The sequence below is a fragment of the Aethalodelphis obliquidens genome, unplaced genomic scaffold (genome assembly GCF_003676395.1).
Source record: "Aethalodelphis obliquidens isolate GAN/ISIS:26980383/991018 unplaced genomic scaffold, ASM367639v1 scaffold135, whole genome shotgun sequence".
Classification (NCBI taxonomy): Eukaryota; Metazoa; Chordata; class Mammalia; order Artiodactyla; family Delphinidae; genus Aethalodelphis; species Aethalodelphis obliquidens.
Window position 1 is genome coordinate 907,621 of NW_020838079.1, and position 22,992 is coordinate 930,612.

The 22,992-nt window shown below is 38.2% G+C and overlaps 1 protein-coding gene across 4 annotated transcripts in view; it reads right to left on the minus strand.

Annotated features, from left to right (window-relative positions):
* PHKA1 (phosphorylase kinase regulatory subunit alpha 1) overlaps positions 1-22,255 on the minus strand; it is a 130,930-nt gene extending 108,675 nt beyond the window's left edge. For all 4 annotated transcript variants that reach the window (XM_027099629.1, XM_027099628.1, XM_027099627.1 and 1 more), the window contains exons 1-5: positions 21,784-22,255; positions 20,889-21,047; positions 14,506-14,553; positions 12,296-12,464; positions 3,176-3,258 (exon numbers count right to left, since the gene is read on the minus strand). In XM_027099629.1, the coding sequence (XP_026955430.1) occupies positions 3,176-3,258; positions 12,296-12,464; positions 14,506-14,553; positions 20,889-21,047; positions 21,784-21,861 (537 nt within the window). In that variant the 5' untranslated portion in view covers positions 21,862-22,255. The remainder of the gene's footprint in view (positions 1-3,175; positions 3,259-12,295; positions 12,465-14,505; positions 14,554-20,888; positions 21,048-21,783) is intronic.
* Positions 22,256-22,992: the final 737 nt, after the last annotated feature.

Consider the following 22,992-nt stretch of genomic DNA (forward strand, 5'->3'; position numbering starts at 1 on the left):
ACATCATCCAAATATTTTATCATAAACATCCAGTCTAATTTTACTCTCTATTGGCACTGACAATGTACCATGCACTTACCTATGCACTTTACACTATTACAGTTTCTTCCTTAACCTTTACATTTTATAGATGATGAAACTGAGGTACAAAGAGAGGTCAAGTGACTCACCCAAGGTCACATAGCTAATGAATAACAGAGCTAGGATTAGAGTCTAAGTGCTCCAAAGCCTACATTCTTAACCATAGTTCTATACGGCCCCTCGATAATACAAAGATAACATTTAAAATTACTTTTTAAAAACCTTTCATTTCCAAATAACTTTAGATTTACAGAGAAGTTGCAAAAATAGCAGTGAGTTCCCATACACCTTTCACTCAGCTTCCCCTAATGTTAATACCTGACATAACCACAGTACAATTGTCAAGTGAAGAAATTTATATTAGTAAAATACTAGTAACCAAATTATGGACTTTACTAGGATTTCACCGTTTTTTCCCCCACTAATAGCCTTTTTTTTAAAGATTTTTTTTGATGTGGACCATTTTTAAAGTCTTTATTGAATTTGCTACAATATTGCTTCTGTTTTATGTTTTGGTTTTTTGGCCACAAGGCACGTGGGATCTTAGCGCCCCGACCAGGGATCGAACCCGCACCCCCTGCATTGGAAGGTGAGGTCTTAACCACTGGACTGCCATGGCAGTCCGACCTTTCTATGTATTCCAGGATCCAATCCAGAATACCATGCTGCATTTGTCATGCCTCCTTAAGTCTCTTCCAATCAGTTAGTTTCTCAAGCCTTATCTTTCATGACCTTGACACTTCCTGAAGATTAGTGGTCATATATTTTATAGATTTCCCTCAGTTTGGGTTTGCTTGATGTCTTCTCTTGATTAGATTGAGGTTATGCATTTTTGGCAAGAATACTAGAATACTACAAACATTATGCTCCTTCTTAGCACATCGTATCAGAGGTATACGATGTTGATGTCATTACTGGTGATGTTAACCTTAATGACTTGGTTAAGGTGGTGTCTGCAGAGTTTCTCCATTCTACTGTTACTATTTTTCTATTATACTATTGTATTACTATACTACTTACAAGCATACCTCAGAGATATTGTGGGTTCAGTTCCAGACCACAGCAATAAAGTGAATACTGCAATAAAGCAAGTCACATGATTTTTTTGCTTTCCCAGTGCATATAAAAGTTATGTTTACACTATACTATAGTCTATTAAGTGTGCAATAGTATCATGTCTAAAAAACAATGCACATACCTTAATTTAAAAATACCTTGTTGCTAAAAAATGCTAACCATTATCTGAGACTTCAGCAAGTCATAATCTCTTTGCTGGCAGAGGGTTTGACACACTGCAAGAATTACCAGAATGTGACACAGAGACATGAAATGAGCAAATGCTGTTGGAAAAATCGCACCAATAGACTTGCTTGACATAGGGTTATCACAAACCTTCAATTTGTAAAAAAACACAATTAACTGTGAAGTGCAACAGAGCGAAGGAAGCACAGTGAAATGAGGTGTGCCTGTAATTAATAATTATCTTCAGAGAGATACTTTACGATTGTGCAAATATCTTGTTTCTCCTCAAACATCCACCCACTAATTTAGCATCCATCAGTGAATTGTGCCTGTGACAGTTATTACAGTGGTGATTTCAATGGTGATTTTCTAGTTCCTTCATTACCTCTACACTCATTAACTGCAATTCTTCTCTAAGGAAGAGTTATCCTTTCTCCCTCATTTATTTACTCAGCTATTTATTTACATCAGTATGAACTTATAGATATTTAGGTTATTCTCTGGGTTGTAATAAAATGTTATCATTATTTATTTTGCTCAAATTGTTCCAGCTCTGGCCACTGGGAGTTCTTCTAGGTTGGCTCCTGTGCCCTTTTGACATGCTCCATTTTTCTGAACACTTCCTCACTTTTTGTCACTATAAGATACCCAAATACAGTCTCATCTCGTATTTTCCCTGCCCCAGCCCTGGAATCAACCAATTCTACAAGGAATCCTGGTTTCTTTTATTAGAGAATGATAGTTACATTCAAGACTTGGATGCTGGTCCTCATTGCCACTGTGGTGTCAGGCTTCTAGGCCCTCTCATTGAACAGAACTTGGAAATACCCATGTGCACACATGCATGTGCGTGCACACACATGCACACACACCTATATTTATTTTGGTATTTACCTTAAATTACTTTTAATATCAAATCTTTGAGTCAAAAGATGGAGCTTCAGAAAGGTAAGCCATATTTATCCCATGGTGAGTCTCATCTGCCCCTAAACCCAGCTCTACACTAGTCTGTGCAGCAAAGATTAGAGTATGAGAAGGCACAAATATCATTAATTCTACTGCTGCAACCCTTGGCTGCAACAGAGAGGTCAGAGAACACTGGCTTTTACCCTGGATCACAGCAGGCCTATGGCATCAGAAAACAAAGCAATCCATCAACAAATAATGTCTGTCTGCATCAGATATGTCTATGTTAGAATTATCCTTCTGGTAAATATGGATTGACAGGTTGCAGATTTATCCTCACATCTGTAACAACTAAAAAACAGCTAACCAAACTAAAACAACTAAACAGCTAAAAAAAAACTGGACTACTTATGACACAGCCATTTTCAATACAATGAACATCATGCAATGAAGAACAGCAAACCCTGAGAGAGATGTTAAATATATTATGACAATAAAAACCTACCTCATATGTAGTCATAAGAAAGAGTAACTATTTTTGTATAGTAAGCACTGAATCAATGTCTACAGATGATATTAAATACATGACTAAATTTTACTTCTAAGTAGCTAACTGACCCATAATACTCCTTAGCCATCTTGCTCCCATTAACCACAAACATTAAAATAAGACCACAATTTAGCCCCAGATTGCCCAATACATACCATGAAGTATTACAGAGTTTGAAAGGAATGAAAGCATTGCACCTTGACCCTCCTGCCTCTGTAAATCCCTTGGGGAAAGGCAAACAGAGGACGACAGAGCTTAGTAAAGAGGCTGAAGGCAATTTCTGCCAGAAGCGTTATAGATTGGTTCACTATGAGGGGAGCATTAAGAGAAGGATTAGGTTGTCCAGTATTTTAAGAACATCACATGTTTATAATTCATTCCAAAATGAGTACTTACAGCAGTTTTATATGCAGCTTCGATGTAAAACACAAGGTTCTGTATGAAATTAACTTCATCTAGGCTGTGGACGATATGAAGTCCTGAGGAAAAAGAGAATAAAGATATAGAGCTAGTCAATTATCACTACAGGCTTTACAGGCAGCCACAGTGACTAACTGACCCCCCTATACCAAATAATCCCACTCCCGCTTAGGAATAATGGGAGACACTTTGATTCCTAAAGCATAAAAATAACACCACAAATCAGTCCTAGGCTACTCTTCAACTAAGTAAGATACCACCATATTTTAACATGAAAGAATTTTAATTGTTATTTGTAGGCTTTAATGGAAAGTATCCGACTCCTAATTCTACAGGTAACTAATTTGTGCTGTGTTTAAATATACAAACCTAGGCATCTGGAAAAAGAAAGACAAATATTTCAAAGAAGACTTGGAGGGAGTCTAAATACTAAGAAGTAGATAAAGATTATGATTTTAAGAACTCAAAACCATATTTTGGGGAGTAAAAATGATAATTATTCTAAATATAAGCTATATAAAGATAGGGCTTATAAATAAAATGTTTTGCATGAATCATACATTCAATTTTCAAAACAACCCTAAGAGGTGGGTACCTCTGTTTTCTGCCTGAGGCTTAGAGAAGTTAAACATTTGCCTCAAGTCATGTAACTAATAAATAGTGGAACCAGGACTCAATTGACTATCAACTTCTGTTTCACTTCAGAGACTGAGTTCCCAACCAAGATGCTATACTGCTTCCAAATATGCACAATATGATCCATTTTTGTTTAAAAACTAACTTCTTTCCCCTCCCCTGCCATCAAGGGAAATACCAACAATTACACAGTGAAAGTTTTTCCCCCACCCAGAATCACATCACTCCCACCCTGCCAAATCTCCTCTCTGGGAGAAACCAGTCTTACCAGTTTCCTCCGTATCCTTTCAGAGATACATTATGCATATACAAAAATTATACAAAGAGTAGTATACTATGCTGCACCTTGCCTTTTTCATATATAACTTGGAGAAAAGTTTAAATATATCTGCCTCATTTTTTTAATGGCTACATAGCATTCCACTGAATGGCTATTCATGTAACCTGTTCCCTATTGAAAGACATTTAGGTTGTATCTAATCTTTTATCACTACAATCAATGCTGCAATGAATATCTGTGTATTTACATCTTTGTGTACATGCACCAGTATATCAAGGTAAATTCTTAACTGCTGAGTCACAGATTTATGCATTTTCCCCAACATTTTATTTTGAATATTTTCAGACAAAAAAATAAAAGAATTTTACATGGCACCTGTAGATTTTACACACCATCTGGACTCAACCACTAACATTTTACTGTGCTTTTTAATCACATATATATCCATGCAACAGTCCACCTTATTTTTTGATACATTTCAAAGTAAGCTTCAAATATGGGTACACTTCTCTCTAAATACTTCACATGTACAATTAAATGTTGATGATCATCACCAAGTTATTCTGCAAAGAAGTTCCACAGTTTACATACCAACTAGCGCTGCCTGCCTTTTTCCAACACATTTTGTAAACACAGGCTTTAATAAAAGTTTCTGATCTTTACCATTCTAATGGATGAGAAATAGAATCTCCTTGCACTTTAATTTGTAGCTTTTTTATTTTGAGTAAGGTTGTCTTTTCTTATGTTTATAAGCCAACTCTATTTCTTTTCCTATGAACTGTTTGTTTTTTTATGTCCTTCACCAATTTCTATTGAATTGCTCGTCCTTCTGTTATTAATATATTAATAAATATTAAGGAAATTAGAATTTTGCCCATCATATGTTACAAGTATTTTTCCTAGTTTGTTTGAACTTTGATTTTGTTTACAGTATATTTTTCTTCTCAGAAGCTTTTATTAAAAAGCTTTATCCCATGAATGTTTCTAGTACTTTCCGTTTCTTTTTTTGCATTTAAATCTTTGATCTATTGACAAATATGTTAAATCACAGAACTCTAACTTTAAAATTAAAAAGGACTATATGATTCAGATCATCAGATTGCAAACTCCTCCTGATCCGTGCCTCTGTCAAAACAGCAACCACAGCACAGGGCAGCATCAGCAGCAAAGGGTCTTTCTTGTAGCAGTAATGACCTACCTTAATTTCTTGGATAGAGAGGAAAAAAGAAAAGAGAGGTAGTAATATTGGATATCAGCTTCATAGCTTTATCTTGTCACCTTTGTGTGCCAAGGTGCTTGAACAGAGATTGAGAGAAGGCAGTAGGTGTGAAACTGGTTTTGTCCATCTCTTAGGCTTGTGTCACAGCTAACTAGTCACTATACCATATAAATGCCATATGTCTACCATTTGTCCCTTTGCTCATGATATTCTGTTTACATGGCTTTCTCCACATCTTGAAATCCTAACTGTTCTTTCAAGGCCAAGCTCAAATGCTATCTCCTCTTATGATGCTCTCATTGATTCCCCTCTTTGGTGCTTCACAGAATTTTATTTTTCTTACTCTTATGAACTTATTTTTTACTTGTACCATAGATAAATCTTTACCTGAATTTGAAGGAATTTTATTTACATTTGTAAGTCCCCAAAAGTATCTCACATAGCCCCTAAAAGTATCTCACATACTAATGTGAGTGGTATTAAACAATATTGAATAGTAGATGTTCAATAATTACTTATTGAATGATCTTAAACAACCCTGTCAACCACAGGAGAGGGACCTGTCTCTTGAAGCAAAGCCATACATGTAGGACCTGTGGTTTCTGTCCCTTCTATGGAGCCAAGGTGTTGCTTGTAGAACAGAGGATGCGGAGGTGAGACACACAGGTTAAATGAAGTAGGCTCGGGTAAGGCTAAAGATGGCAGTGCTGTATAAAGCATACTAAAATATGTAGGGCTCGAGAAATGAGGCTGACTCAGTGTTCTACTCCACACACTGACTTGCACTCACCTAAAATTTAGCCTTTCTCTCCCTTATTTTTAAAAACAATACTGAGATATAACTCACATACCATGCAATTCACCCATTTCAAGTACATAATTCAATGGTTTTTAGGGTATGCAGAGTTCTGCAACCATCACCACAGTCAATTTTAGAACATTTTCATCACTCCCCAAAGAAACCCTGTATCTGTAGCATCACTCCCCATTTCCCTTCAACACTTGTCCCATCATTCCCCTACCCCACCTCTTGCCAAGCAATTACTAATCTTCTTTATGTCTCTATAGATTTGCCTTAATAGATATTCATATAAATGCAATCATACAATATGTGACATATTATGTCTGGGTTCTTTCACTTAGCATGTTTTCAAGGTTCATCCATGTTGTAGCACATATCAGTACTTCATTTCTTTTTATTGCTAAAAAATATTCCATTGTACAGATATATCACATTTTATTTATCCAATGAGTAGTTAGTTGAGGGACATTTAGGTTGCTTCCATTTTTTTGGCTATTATAAACAATGCTGCTATGAACATTCATGTATGTGCACAAGCTTTTGAGTGAACATGTTTTCATTTCTCTTGAGTATATACCTAAGAGTGAAACTGCTAGATCATATGGTAACTCTGTTTAACCTTGTAAGAACTGCCAGACTGTTTTACAAAGTGGCTGTACTATTTTACATTCCCATCAGCAGTGTATGAAGCTTCCAATTTCTCCATATCCTCAGAAACACTTGTTATTTTCTGTTTTTTTGATTATAGCCATCCCAGAGGGTGTGACATGGTATCTCATTATGGTTTGCATCTGCATTTCCCTAGTGACTTATGATGTTTAGCATTTTTTCATGTACTTAATGGCCATGTGAATATCTTTGGAGAAATGTCAATTCATATTCTTGGCCCATTTCAAATTAGGTTATCTTTTTACTATTGAGTTGTGAGAGTTCTTTATATACTCTAGATACAAATTTCTTATCAGATATATGATTTACAAATATTTTCTATCATATTGTGGGCTGTTTTTTTTTACTTTCTTACAGGGGCCCTTTGAAGCACAAAAGTTGAAAAACAGAAGTTTATCTTAAGTTGATAAATTCCAATTTATTTTTTCTTTAGTTGCTTATGCTTTTGGTGTCATATCTAATAGGGCCTTGTCTAACCCAACGTCAGGAAGGTTTACTCCTATATGTTCCTCTAAGTGTTTGTTATAAACTCGAATTTGTTCCCCCCAAATTCACATGTTGAAGCCCTAACCCCCAATGTGACTGTATTTGGAGATAAGGCCTTTAAAGAGGCAATTCATTTTAAATGAGGTCATAAGGGTGGGGTCCTTATACAATAGGGAATGGTATCCTTATTACAAGAGACATCAGGAATGCACACACACAGAGAAAAGGCCATATGAAGACAGGCGAGAGGGTTCATCTGAAACCAGCCCTGCTGACACCTTGATCTTGGACTTCTACCCTCCAGAACTTTGACAAAATAAATTTCTGCTGTTTAAGCCACCCATTCTGCAGTATTCTGTTATAGAAGACTCAGAGGATTGAGATCTTTTTACAGTTTTCCTTCTTACATTAAAGACTATGATTCATTTTGAGTTAGTTTTTGTCTATGTTGGAGGAAGAAGTCTGATTTCATTCTTTTGCATGTGGATATCTGGTTTTCCCAGCATAATTTGTTGACAAGACCATTCTTTCCCCATTGAATTATCTTGGCACCCTTGTCAAAAATCAACTAACCATAATGTGATGGTTTATTTCTTGACTCTCAATTCTATTCTGTTATTCTATATGTTTATCCTTATGCCAGCATCACAGTATTTGCAAGTTAAGTTTTGAAATCAGAAAGTGTGAGTTCTCCAACTTTGTTCTTTTTCTAAGTTGTTTGGGCCATTCTGGGTCCTTTGGATTTTCATATACATTTTAGGAACAGCTTGTCAATTTCTGCAAAGAAGACAGCTGGGATTTTCACAGAAATTGCAATGAATCTATAGATCAGTTTGGGAAATGTTGCTATCTTAACAGTAAGTCTTCTGATCCATGAACACAGGATGTCTTTCTAATTTAACATTTCTGATTCTCTCATTTGTTCCTGTGGATTTGAGTTACCATTTGGTATCATTTCCTTAATTCAATATAGCTTTGCTCCCACCCACGTCCTTAGTTCTGATATTATCAATTTACATTTTTATATGCTATAAGTCCAACAATACAAGTATATTGTTTTATATAATTGATTTTTAGGTCAGTTAAGAAAGAAGAAATATGCAATTATATATTTTATAATTATTTTTACCAGTGATCTCTTTGTGTGTGTGTATTCCAATTACTGTCTGCAGTCCTCTGATTTTAGTATAAAGAACTTCTTTTAGTATTTCTTGTAAGGTAGGTCTATTAGCAACAAATTCTCTCACTGTTTGTTTATCTGGGAATGTCTTCATCTCAATTTGTTTTTGAGAGAGAGTTTTGCTGGATATAAGATTCTTGGTTGACAGGTCCTTTTCTCAGCCCTTTGAATATATCATTCCACTGCCTTCTGGGCTCCACTTTTTTTCTGATGAGAAGACAGTTGATAATCTTATTTGGATTCCCTTATACATAACAAGTAATTTTGCTCATAGTGCTTTCAAGATGTTTGTTTTTGGCTTTTAACATTTTTTCTATGATGTTTCTGGGTATGAATCTCTGTTTATCCTACCTGGAGATCTTTGAGCTTCTTAGATATGTAGATTAATATTTTTCATCAAATTTGGGATGTTTTTAGCCATTATTTCTTTAAAAATATTTTCTGGTCCTTACTCTCCTCTGGTACTCTTATTACACAAGTTGGTGTCCTACATTTCTCTGGGGTTTTATTCATTTTTCTTTATTATTTTTTCTTATTCTTCAGACTGCATAATCTCTGTTGATCTATCTTCAAGTATGCTGATCTTCTCCTCTGCCAGCTCAAATCTATGAGTCTCCCTAGTGAATCTTTCATTTTCAACTTTCCATTTGCTTCATTTTTATCTCTTTAGTGATATTCTCTATTTGACGAAATACAATCATCATATATTCCTTTACTTCTTTAAGCATGGTGTCCTTTAGCTTTCTGGACACTTTTATAGTAACTGCTTTGAAGTCTTTGTTTCCTAAGTTCAACATATGCTTCCTCTCAAAGGCAGCTTCTGTTACCTGCTTTTTTTCTTATGTTGGCTCAGGCTTTTGTGTTTCTTTGCACGTCTCATAAATTTTTGCTGAAAACTGGATATTATAGATAATATGTTGTAGTAATCTATAGATATTGATACCCTCCCCTACGGGACTTGTTTTTTGTTTACCTGTTTATTTGTTTAGTGACTTGGATTATTTTGGTGAAATTTATTTTCCCCATAGTATGCAGCCTCTGAAGTTGTTCTTCAGAGGGTGCTGCTTTGGACATGTACACTGTCACCCCAGGAAGACAGTGGTTTTAGCTTTAGCGACTGTATCTTTTTGTGATCCATTAAATATCTGCCTCTGTTGGTATCTTTCCCAGATGTTAATCTCCACTAATTGCCAGCTGATTGTTCTATTATATTGTACAATGCCCCAAGGCATAAATTGCTCCACAATCTCATTCAATTAAATTCAGGCCCCACTTCAGGTGGTCTTTGATGCCAGTCTTTGAAATTTGTTCTAACCCTAGGAGGGCTGTTTTTAGCTCTCTCTTTCCTTGGTTCTCTGTTAAGACTTCTAGCTAGTCTATGGGTTAGCTTGCTGCTCTTATTATTGAGTTATCAGCCTCCTCTCAATTTCTTAGAACCAAAATCTTCAATTGTTTTTGAGTGCCCTTAGGCTTGAACTTTCCCACACTCTGTTCCAGATAAAGTCAGTTCTCTTGGGAGAAGCTATGGAGCTTTCTGTTCTTATGGCCAGCCCCATCATCCATGCTACTAGAAAGGTGGGCCAGGCCTATTATTCTTGGCCTGCTCTGCCTGGGATTAAGCTTCCACTCCATGAGTGGGACTGGGGGGTAGGAAGGGAGTTCCAAACCTCTTAATTATTCTTGGCTAGACTAGAACTTCTGCAACACAGAGCTGGGGATGGTGAGAAATGCTGGCAACCTACCTCTCTCAGGGAGATATCATAGCCCTAGACTGGGAGCTGAGGGGAGAGGGAGCCTTGTACTCCTGGCTACAACCACTTCAAGTAGTGCTTCTGTCATGGTGACCTTGGGGCAGGGGAGGGAATAGTTGTGGCCCAAATGCCATACTCTCTCACTGTTAAGATTTAGATTTCCTTGAATAAATGTTTTTCCACTTGCTGTGTGCCCTTAGGACAATTTCCAGTGACTTTAAATGGTCGGTTTTATAAAATTAAATTTCACCATTTATGGCTATTTTGCTGGGGAGAGGGTCTGTGGAGCTTCTCTGCCACTATCCTGTAAGTGGCAATCAGCTTCTGTCTAAGCCTCTGTTAACCAAGGTTGAAATTTTTAAGAATTCAAAAATGTTCAGAGAATTGCTAAATTTTCCGTGAAGATCTTTCACATTCTACCTCTCAATTATCTCTCACAGCTATCCTTTTCATCCTCAAGGCAACCGTCTTACATAAGTTCTGCATCATTTCTTGCCTAAAGTATTTTACTAAACTTTTAACTCCCCCATCCAATCTATCCTCCTGCTATTGGAGTGAATCATTTGAAACTTTCTTGATTATTTATCTTGAGTGGCTCTCTACTGACTATAGACTAAACTCCAAACTACTTAGCATGGTACACAAGCCCTTAAACAGTTAGTCCCAACTTTCCAACTCCATCTTTTGCCATTTTTCCAGACCTATTGAATATCTTGCACTCTAACCATAGAAGACACCTAGCCTTACCTTGGTGGCCAGTATCTTTCAAACTTCTGTGCTATAGTCACGCTATTCCCTTCCCTTTTCTGACTTGTGAATTTCTACTTATTCTAACTTATTCCTCAAAGGCCTGATCAAATATCAACCCTATTCCAAGTACCTATCAAAGTCAGCTCATGGGGTTGAAAATCAAATGTTAAGTCAGGAATCAACAAACTTTTGTTGAATGAATATGTCTCTTATAAGCCTCCTTAGTATATTTCGGCTTCCCTTCTGGGCTCAAAATGAAAAACCACAAGGGATATTTACACACTGCTTTGTAGAAAAGCACTCTAGAGTTGGTATTAGAAGAATATTAGAAACGGAGTTATAGTTGCCATTCTATTTAAACAAATAAAACCTAAAAAATATATTTATTCAGGGAGGAATCTCCCCTCCAAAAGAAAGAAGTATGTGAATAGACATTATAATTTTAAGAAAAGGTTATTCAGCCTCTGAGATGTGCGTTGTTCTAGAGGAAAGAAAAAAAGGGAGGCTTTATCACCAAGTATTTATTTCTGCAAGAAAAGGAGAAGAGTATTCTGACCCTGAATGCCTTTAGTACCAAGGAGCTCTGTAATTAGATAGAAAGATAAAGAAATTGAAATGTCAAAAATGTGGTATTGTGAGAAGTATAGGTATCTATTCAGGAAGATCTGGCAAAGTCCTGTTTAATTTATAAACTGAATGTAATCAGATTCATAGTCCTCCCCAATTTAGGAGAAATAAAAGGGAATTACGCTGGTTCTCATAATTTCCTTTTCAGGTAAAACATCTAAAGCAATTAACAAAACCATCTGAAAAGGGTGTGTTATTCAATAATAAAAAACACTGAATTCTGATTCCTAAGTTAATTCTCTTAATATAATTTAGATGCCTGTAAACAGATGCCTTGTTTATAATATACTCATAAAGAGCAGTACAAAGCAGGTGATGTTGACACTAACTATAGGCTTGTCAGTGCACAGTATGGGAATAAGCAATAGTCCTTCTTTCCCATGTTATAGCATCTGAGGATTAATAAAAGATAAAAATACCTGTCTAAAGAAAATCTACCCCAGATTTCTCAGTTCTCAATTAAAAATATATATTACTTAGTACTCCAGACTTGTTTCTCAACGTAAAAGAACACTAACTACCTTAGCGAGTTGTTTCTCTGTATAAAATTTGCAAAATATTATGTTTCCAATGTGTATCTTTAAGTAATGTAAACAGCTATGTTGTTTGCTGGCCAACACCTTTGGAGAAGCCACGTGTGCCAGGACAAGTGCTCCACACTGCAGTCGTTCCCAGTACTTCTGTCCTTGTACTGACCTGAGGCAGTCATTTGCGCTAGGAAGAGCAGGTACAGAGAGGTAGCATCCAGCTGCAGGTGTCCCCACTGATCATCACCCACTACAGTGGCACAGGTTTTGGTGTTGTACTTGGCATGGAGGCTATCCTTGGTACTCTGACTATACTTGAAGGATTCTACTTTATCCACCTGAAGAAAACAAAAACAGTAAAAGAAGGCTATGCAGAAAAATCAACCCATATGCCATACTTTGGTAGTAATCTGATACATATCATTCCATTTGGTCTTCAGGCAATTGTGAGTATTTAAAATGCATTTACCTCTTTTTCCCTACACTTATACAATTAGGAAAGTCTGCTCTTGCTGTTTTTCAATTTAAGCAATTTAATTAGAAAATAATATCCATCAAAACCAGCTATTTCCTATTCATTACCTCTCTTTCACTCTTCAGATGGTTGTTTTCCCACTTTGTAGATAAAAACTGAGGTGTGGAGAGGTGACAACAGCTTAGTAAGAGATAACTGAGTTGTTAAAAAAGATACATTTGGGCTTCCCTGGTGGCGCAGTGGTTGAGAGTCCGCCTGCCGATGCAGGGGACACGGGTTTGTGCCCCGGTCCGGGAAGATCCCACATGCCGCGGAGCGGCTGGGCCCGTGAGCCATGGCCGCTTAACCTGTGCGTCCGGAGCCTGTGCTCCACAACGGGAGAGGCCACAACAGTGAGAGGCCCGCGTACCACAAAAAAAAAAAAAAAAAAAGATACATTTGTTCCTGAAACAGAGGTAGGAATTTTGAGGGAAGAGGATATATTTTGAAGGAGTAATGAAAGGAGCTAGGGAGAGACCCATGGAATGACAAAGAAAAGATGTGAAAGAAAGCTGAAACCAAGGTCAGAAATGAAACACTGTGCAAGGGACAAATGAAAGACTTATTTCCTGAAACTTCAATTTGATCATGTGTGCATCTGCTGTATGATAGTAACTATCATACCTTTAAATATGGTTCAAGAAATTAGTGACTTTAAACCTATTTGGTAAGGTGGAAAATGCAAATATCTAAAATACAAAAAAATTAAAAAGTAGCAAAGAAGGAAAAAAAAATGATGGCTGTGAGATAGTTCCTACCGGACTAGAGATCACTGATCAAGTTCAGAAGTCTAGAGTTGATTTCTTTTTACTTTAGACTTGTTGTGTGCCTCAGGATGGTCATTTTATTAATCTGGGCCTCAATTTCTCCTTCTAATAAAATGTAATCTTGGGCTCAAAAATCAATTCTGAGTCAAAGTGCACAACATGTGTAAAGATCTCCTAGGATAAAAGTAAAATACTTTTTCTTTTAGTAAAACACGTTTGAGTGGAAAAAATATCATAAACAAACCCAAAAGATAAACCAGAGACAGCTAAAAAATATTTGTAGTACATGTGACAAAGGATTAATATCCATCATGGACAGTAACTCCTCAAATAAGCAAGAAAGAGACAAAGAGAAAGAGAAAGAGAAAAAGAGGCAAAGGACCTAACAGGCAATTAATAGAAGAGGAAATACAAATTTTCAACCCAACATGAAAGGATGCTCAACTTCACTCAAGATCAGGAAAATGCATATTAATGCTAGAAGATATAAGTCCTTGGCCCCTTATCTCCAACCCTAAAATCTAAAACACTTCCAAAAGGTTTTTCTCCCTAAGTTTTGTACCAAAATTCATTTGGTGGCAATACCTGATTCAGACTGACTTGGGGCTATTTGTAGCTTTTATTTATTCCACTTATTGTAAAAATGCATGTTTTCCTATAGAGAGATTAATGTTTTTGATGATAGGGTGATGTCTGGACTTGCTGAGGGCATAACATAATATATGGTATGTGCACTGCACTACCTTTTAAAATCTGAAAAATTCTGAATTATAAAATTTATCTGGTCCCAAGGGCTTCAGAGGAGAACTTATAGACCTGTATCATCCTTTACTCAATATACATAATTGCATGTACAGTAATGATGAAGTATATAAAAAAATCATTTGTAGAGGGGGGAAAAGACTGGAAGGTAATACTTCAGTGGTAACTGGGTGGTGAGATCATGGTTGACCTTTCCCTCCTCAATTCTACAGATTTTCTAAAATTAGTATGTACTATTTGTGAAACTGAAAAACATATAAGCTATATATATATATATATATATATATATATTACAATGTGGTTTTATTGGAGAGGGTGATGTTAACAATGCCATACCTGTCTGATCATGCAGTGCAGCAGTCCTCTCATCAGCTTCACTACACTCTGCAGAAATAAATGGAAACAAGCTGTTATAAACATCACTAGATGCAGGAACACTTACTCAGCAACTGCAGTTGGTACATGATCTTTTGAGAACAAGTAACCTTATCCTGGGTTCCTATTTACATGGCATTTACTTTATAGGTACACAGAAGAGAAGACTGTAGCTAAAAGTGGAACTAAAAGCTGCAGCTGGTGACTCCTTCAAGTTAAAAAAAAAAAAATCCAAGCTCCAACAGGCTTATGTAAAACTAAGTCAACTATCCTATTAGAGGACATTCCACCTGGAAAAAAATGGGCAAGTCAGCTCAAAAATCATAAAGCTATGAGAATATTTAAAATATATCCTATGTCCTAGAAAAGCCAGCATCATCACTTTTATTTTTTTCTGAACTAGCCAAGACTTATCTTCAAGAGTCCACAGAAATATTTATCTGGACATTTTCCCTAAAGAATAAATGAACTTCAATTCAGAATAACTGTAAAGGGGAATTGTTAGTGCAACTCAACCCTCTTTCCCTGAAAAAAAAAGCCACAAACTTAAGTCTCAAGTCATCACTATTTCCCTTACTAGGACTTGACAATTTCTAAGTAGTTTTCTAATCATAACACTCCAAAATTTTGATTATCAGTTATAACAATGTACTATATTAGTTAGTATAATGCATACAGTAATAATATAATAAGTATATTTAATTATAATATAGTATAGTAACAGTATACTTGTTATACTACATGACACTAGAAGAGCCCGTCAACACTGGGATGGGTAGGCAATATGTTTTGGAAGAATATAGCACCAAACAGCTTCTCCATTTCTCTAAGCTTTCTGTTTCACAGTCCAGAAGAAATACAGCCAGGTTACTCCAGGGAATGTTGCCTCAGAGGTGGCTTCAGGACACCTCTGAAAACTAATCTACTTGGGAGCTGCACCATTTTGTTATTCCTTCAAAATATTCAAATGGGACTACAAGCAGTAGGCAGGACAAGGATAAGTACCTATTAAATTATGTTCTAATGCTTTATGAAATCTTTTACTGAGGGAAAAATAAAGTGTTTCCTTGGGAGACTTCCTTTCTTTAAGTAATTTCTGTCTACAGATGGTCCCCTCCCCTTACAGATCAAGGGAAGAAATAAAGAGGGAGTGAGAGTGCTCTCGACAGAACAAACAGGCAGTGCATGATCTTGTCACCTTTTAAAGCATGAAGCATTTGTTATAAAGTAATGAAACTTACTGCAACCCCTACAAGAAAATCTCTACCATTACTCTGATCCTAATGAAAGAGACCATCCTTTAATATACTGTTACAGACAGCATTAAACACAGCCTTCTTACTCTATGGGGTGACTTTATTCAATTCTGAATTCTCTTCTACATGTCACCACATACTCACAGATTTCTATCCCATCCTTTCAACTCTCTTCACCACCGAGCCCTACTACTACCATCTACATTTTCTTTAAACAGCAAACCTGGGAGATTATAGATGCAGTGGAGGAGTCCTGATTGCCATCCACTTTTGTCCTCTTGGAATGGCCACTGTCAGCCATTTCTGTCCTCAAGTTCCAAATTCCAAGTCAGGATAAAATGAATAGGAAGCACGGAGAGGTAAGAATGAAGGGAAGTATCTGTAGTTTGTATTCCCCCAAACTGCCCATTTCCTGATTCAGGTGCACTAGTTGGCATTAATTATACATGTTTATACATACACCAGGGCTTCTAACCACACCAAGTGATACCCTCCTGTAATCTATCTTTTTTTTTGAGGATACAGATCTATGTGTTTGTGAGCTGACCATATAAGGATATATAACTATTTATACACAACAATAGCCATGTAAGTATTAATACCTGTCTCTCTCTCCAGATATATTTACAATCAGATACATATGAGCGTCTAACATATGCAAAGCACTCTACTAGGCTTTGTAAAACATAAAGAAAAGGGAGACAGAACAGATATGTTTTTTAAAAACACTAAACTACAAAAAAAGGAAAGAAAGAATGAAAAAAAACCCACTAAACTACAAATACAGTCTACCTAACAATTCCTGGTTATCCTTTAAAACCCAACTCCTCTATGAACCCTTCCTTGTCTTGTTCAAGGGAAATTAGACTTTCCTGCCTGTGTGTTCCCACAAAACTTTGTACTTATCTCCTAAATACGGTACCTACAGTATCTGTCTTAATGCACTGTAACTATGTTTATATATATCTGTCTCCCCTATCACCCTATGAACTCCTTAAGAAAAAGGGGCAGAGACCAGATTCAGAAATAGACCTTTAAGCCAATGGACTAAATAAGCAGATTGTGTTTTTAAAAATATATATTCCATGCCTGCAAGTAACTCTCAAATGGCTTACCAAAAAACCTGTGTGCCTGGGGGGGGAACATGTTTATAGAGAGGATGCAAATATGACAAAATGTTAACAACTAGTGAATCTAGATAAAGAGTACATGCAAATATGTTCATTTTACTATTCCTAAAACTTTTCTGTAAGCTTAAAATTTAAAAAAATTAAAAGTTGAGGTTTAAATATAAACATTTTGTCCCATTTTATTTTTTATACCTATTGTAGGGCTTGGCACATGACAATTACACAAAATTTGCTAAATGAAAAACTGAACATGTTGAATGGCATAGACCATAAGTAATCTAGAAGTTCCAAGAAAGCAGTCCTGAGAAAGAAGTGATCACTGTGAAACTGAGAGGTCTATGAGGTCAGGAACCACAGAAAAAGTGGGATTGATGGCAGGCTTCACAGGTGGAAGAAACAGCTCATAAAATGATTTGGAGGTGGGAATGTCTATGGCTTCCATGGAGGAGGAAATATTCAAAAAGACTGAATCTGAAGTCATAAGACCCAGGTAGTATTCATGACACCACCAAATTCCAACTTCATCTCCTTCTGTCAATCCCTTCACCTGTAAATTGGGGAAAATAATACCTAATTCATAGGGTGTTACAGGAATAAAATACTAGTAATTATGGGAAAGTATACAGTACAATGAAAAGTCTTTACACAAATGTCAGGTATTTTTATCAAGGTACTGTTAGAGAAGTAATGAAGACACCAACCTGGTTGGAACTGGGGGTAGAACGCAGGGGAACAGCATGATATGATATTGAAAAAGCAGCCTAGGACCAAACCCTAAAGAGCCTTGTCTACCAATCCAAAACATTTGGATTTTACTTGTAGGGAAATGAGAACTACAAAAAGATTGCTGAGAATGAAAATACATAATTTAAGTGTTTTAACTTAAAGTCTAAACCCTTTCACTAAGTGATCAGGGTTTAGACTAGGGTTGAGGCAGAAGGGAATAGAAAGGAGGGGATGGATTCGAGAAAAATTATAAGAACTAACAGACTTTGGTCTGCATGTATCAAAAGGCAAAAGGGACAAGTGAAAAATCACCAAAAGGGCAGCACTTTTCAAACACTGTTTTATAAAACACTAGTCCAGGAAATTCTGGGAAGGCTGTAAAATCCACCCCCATCTTAGATTCAAAATGCACATCAGTACATCAAAAGCTCTGAGAAATTACAGAGTAAGAAACCTGCTGTTTAACATAGCTCCAAACTTAGTTAATCTAGTATTCCATGGAACACACTATGGGAAATGTTCTAAGTAATGTTGCCCAGGTGACTAGTAGAATGAGGACACCAGTAAGAAAAAAAGGGACATTTGGTGAGTTGCTGTTGTTTAGTAGTCTATTTTGTTTGTTTTTAGTAGGGAAGGTAGGGTTTCAGACCTGCTGATTTTGAGGAGCCACAAGATATTCAGGTGCAACTGATCAGAAGACAAATAAAAATCTGGGTTTGAAACTGAAGTGAGGTCAGAGTTAAAGATGAAGCTTTGGAAGTCATTCTCATAAAGGTAGTAGTTAAAGACACGAGAAAAAATGAGAGACTACACAAGGAGAACAAAACTGAGGAAGAAGTGGAACTGGGGGCAGCCAAAGAGCTATCTCTATTTGTGTGTCTATTTATTTTTATGGGTGTGAGTTTTTATCTGTGTGACTAAGAGAAAGGGCATTTGTAAAAACATGTACGTGCATACTTTTATTCTCAACCTAGGATAGAACAATCACTTAAACCCTTGTCCCCTCTTCATCCAGAATTCTCTTTAGTTCTCTGACATTATTTCTCAGAGAGAAATCTAGTTGAGAGTTGGAAGGAAGGGTAGAAATGATTAACAGTCAATGGTTTGGGAAAATCTACACAGTAATGGAAGGCTCACAGTAGGTAGGAATTTAATCTATGAATTTATTCTATTTGATTTCACCTATGCTCACTTATTAGCTATAGATCAGTGATTATCTCTGGCTGCACTTTAGAATTACTAGAGCAGTTTTTTTTTTAATATTGATGCTCCTGGGGCTCCACTTACAGAGATTTATCTAAATTGTTCTAGGGTGAGGTCCAGTAAGGGTAATTGTTAAAAGCTTCTCAAATCATTCCAACGCACAGCCAGAGTTTAGAATCATTCGTGTAGAGTGGGGACAAATCTAGCTCACGGTGTGTTTTTGTAAATAGAACTTACTGATTAAAAAAAAAAAAGAACTTACTGGAACATAACCACACTCATTCATTTATGTATCATCTCTGGCTGCTTTTACATAGTAGCAGAAGACCTGAGTAGTTGCGTAGAGATCACACATGACCCACAATGCCAAAAGTATTTACAATCTGGCCTTTACAGAGATGGTTCTCTGATCCCTAGTCTGAATTAACTAAGTCAAATTTGAGAAGAAAATTAATGAGACTTAATAATACAATCTGTTTTAATTTATAATGAAAGTTGGTAGAAATTTTAGAATTCCCAGAGAAATGTGTGTTTTTTTGAAGATGTTTCCTATTGCCATAATGTTTTTGAGACATCCCAAGGTTATTACTGAGGTGGTATGGAAAATATTTTTGTGCTGTGTGAAAAATTATTTAATGAAACATTAGAATTTTAGAATGAACAATTTTCTGTTCATTTTTCCCCTCTTCCTCTGTTACATTCTTTCTTCCTGGGCCACATAAGGAAAAATGTCAACTCTGCAGAATGACTGATCAACAAGGAGACACAGATTTCTTCTAACAGTGTTGAAAAAGAAATTTGTCAAATCATACTGGGTATAAAATCTTGGGTATTGTTCCACCAATATCAATTTCTACCAAAACAAGACAAACAAAATACTGAGATCAAAATAGCAAAACATTAGAGTAGGACATAGGATAAGGGAGGGGAGTAAGATTACAGATGATTTTTTTTAACACTCCTCTATATTTTCCAAATTCTCACAATGGTTATGTATGTCACAATGGTTATGATCTGTACTTCCTGGGCTAGAGCAAACACTCCAACAATTTTTTTCTGGTGGACCTAAGTACCTCTTAATTATGGCTTGAGGGAATAAGAAACACCTGCTGTTGCAGAGGACAACACAGTGAAACTTTCCTGCTGCCAAGGACTATAACCCCACAATATGTTGGTGCCCTTAAAAATAACCAAATCTCAATATTCTGATTTATAGATGAAGACTGGAGCTCAGATTGCCTAAGCTGAGGGAGACCACTTGAGAAAATGGCTGGTGTGGAGAGAATCTTTTCCACTAATGTAAAAGAATTCACATACACCTTACAACTGACGGCAGAGTACCTTAACATTAAGAGTCTCATGTAGCCCAGAATATTAATTTCTTGGTCATTCAAGAGGACGTAGCATCCTGTGTCTAAACAGTTCTATAGAGGATACTTCTTTACTGAGGGGAGGGCCTTAAAAGTTGGCTTAAAGGCATCTGTTAACTCTGACCTTATTTTGCCCCAAGGGGTGAGGGTGGGTATGGGGCAGGGGGAGGACACACAACAGACTCTGAAACAGTGGCCTAGGTATAAAAATCAACAAATAATGTCTTTTACTTGTGTCTAGTTGGGAAAGTCTGCTAATTTATATCAGTTACCCTCATATAAATACCACCTATCATTTTCAAAAAAGAAGTAAAATGGTAGATACCTGCCGCCGAAAATTCTTCTCAATTAGAATAAATATGCTGGAGACTACAAAATACATTTACTTGGAAAAAGGATTACAAATTTTAGCAAAGATCTGAGGATAGGATTTTCCACTGTAACAGAACAGACTGTGTCCTCTCCCCCTGAATCAGCAAGTTTCATGTTTCCACTGCAAAAAAAAAAAACTCCGTACAATACAGGAAAGCTTTATGGAATGCAATTTCAGCAAGGTGAAGAAAGAGTGAAAGGCAAAACATATCTGTCTTAGCTCCTGTGGACTACATTTCCTTCCTCCTCCTCCCAGTTCCAGAGCTCTTTGTATTTTTATTGAGTACCTGCTCCAGTTCATAGGCCTTTGCCTTATCCTCATCCCGGTCTGCATTCTTCCGATAGGCTAGCCCCAAACCCCACACAGCCAAGATGCTGTACACATTATCCCGGACCCAGGCATCTTTCTGATCATAGCTGGCTGGAAGCAAGCCAGTCACTGGATTCTGTAAGGACAAGAAAAAGGGGACAGGCAGGTAACCATAGGGTGTTAATATGAGGAAACAGAATCTATCAAATGGGTACTGAGGGACTTTGGTCTTTCTTCTATGTCCCCACTCCTGAGTTTTAAAATCTCCTCTTCTGACCAAGTGCAAGCAAATGCTATCTTGAATAAAGGGAAAGAGCTGGCTGAAGCCTTACAAGTCTGAAATGTGGGAATTCTTAAAAGAAAGGAGGTGTTTTAGAAAGAATGAACTACCAACGAAAAATCAGCATTAAAAGATTAGAAAAACTATAATGAAGAGTATATACACGGTACTTCAGATCTTCACAACAGTCTAGTCTTAAGATGGCTAAAAGTTCTACCTCTTTTTCCTTCAGAGGAGGGGAAGGAAACGACTCCCAAGCCTGCGGAGGGGGCCGGGGGCGGTGTCGATAAACAAGCTTCGACACATCTTACAACTCCAGCCCCTGGAACCCAGCAGTGGTTTGGGGGACGCGGAGGGTTGGGAGGGGGGACTCAGAAGCTCTGACTCAGGACTCGTGGCTAATGGTGCCTGACTCTGGTTCTGTTCCTGGCCCAACACCTTTCTTCAGGGTCCTTTACGGCCTCCCCAGCTAGGGGGTGGGAGAACCTGCAATACACCCCCCTCACACACACACACAGGTTCACCCAGGGTCTCCGTCCAGGTTATCACACTGCGCATCCTCGGTGATCACAAGCGACACCCCATCACTTACCTGATGGCACAGTATGGTCTGATGCACCAGCCTAGCATAGCCGTCAAGCCGGACCCCCGAGTTACTCCGGCTCCTCATCGCGCTCCGTTTCCAATCCCCTCAGAGAGACGGCCGCAGTACCACAGGGGCCCACGATTTTCCAAGAAAGGAGGCTCCAACGCAGCCCCACCCTCGCTGTGGGAAGCCCGAGTACCAGGCCCGGGCACAGTCCTACCACCGCTCGGGCCTGGGGCCGGCTGTCCCGGCCAAGGCGGCCTCCGCGGCCACCACAGCCCCGCGCGCGCCCGAGCCTCCCGCGCTCTAGAGCCCAGCTGGAGTGCCTCCGGCGCCGCTCGCCGTCTCTCTTAAGCCCGTCCGGTCTCCGCGGGTGCCTCCTGCATCCTCTGCTCCACTCCCAGAGACCGAAGACAACCGCGGCCCGCAGCCTCCAGCGTGGCCGCCGGCAGCTGCAGGTCACAGGCCGCGGGGCCGCCTCCACCTACCACGAGACGCAAGCCGGAGGCGGGGCTGACGCCCGGTGTCCCAGCAGCTGCGCTCGGCGCCTGGGGACTCGCCCCGCCCCCGGCGACCCAGCCCGCCCCGAGGACGAGAATGTGTCACCGTAGGCAATGTGCTGTCAGGGGGTTATTTTCGAAACACCTCAAATGACTATTTCAGTTGTCCACACTTGCTGTGGACACAGGATGTTAGGGAGGCTGTTTCTTCTGCCGGACTAGTTTTAGGAACTTATGGTAACTTCAAACCTAAAAGGAAAGAACGATCGTTTGCATTCAAGGTCTAAAGAATTGGAATTTCCGGGTCTTTATTGTATTTTATCCTTTTGACTCAAAGCTCAGATTCAACTCCTTACTCCGATCCAAACCAAACAAGAAACAACTCCCTAAGGTAAATACTTTATTCCTCAGAAAGTGGCGAATCGGCACGCTTGGGAAGGAGGGCAGTGGTGTGCTTTGAGGAAGCGAGTGCCCCAAGCGGGAACTGGGCTGGGAGGGAGCGGTGCTCAGGGCAGCCTTGGCCGGAGAGGAGCTGGAGGAGATTGTATAACGGCTTTGGAAGGCTCCCTCGTGCGTACGTAGGTCACAAGACTGAGGCAACAAAGACTCAGCTGAAAATAAAGGCAGAAAGGGAAGCTAGAAAGGAAACCTGTAGGTAAAGCTGATCACTGGCCGCAGGGTAATCGGACCACACCCCGCTAGGTGTCCTGGCCCC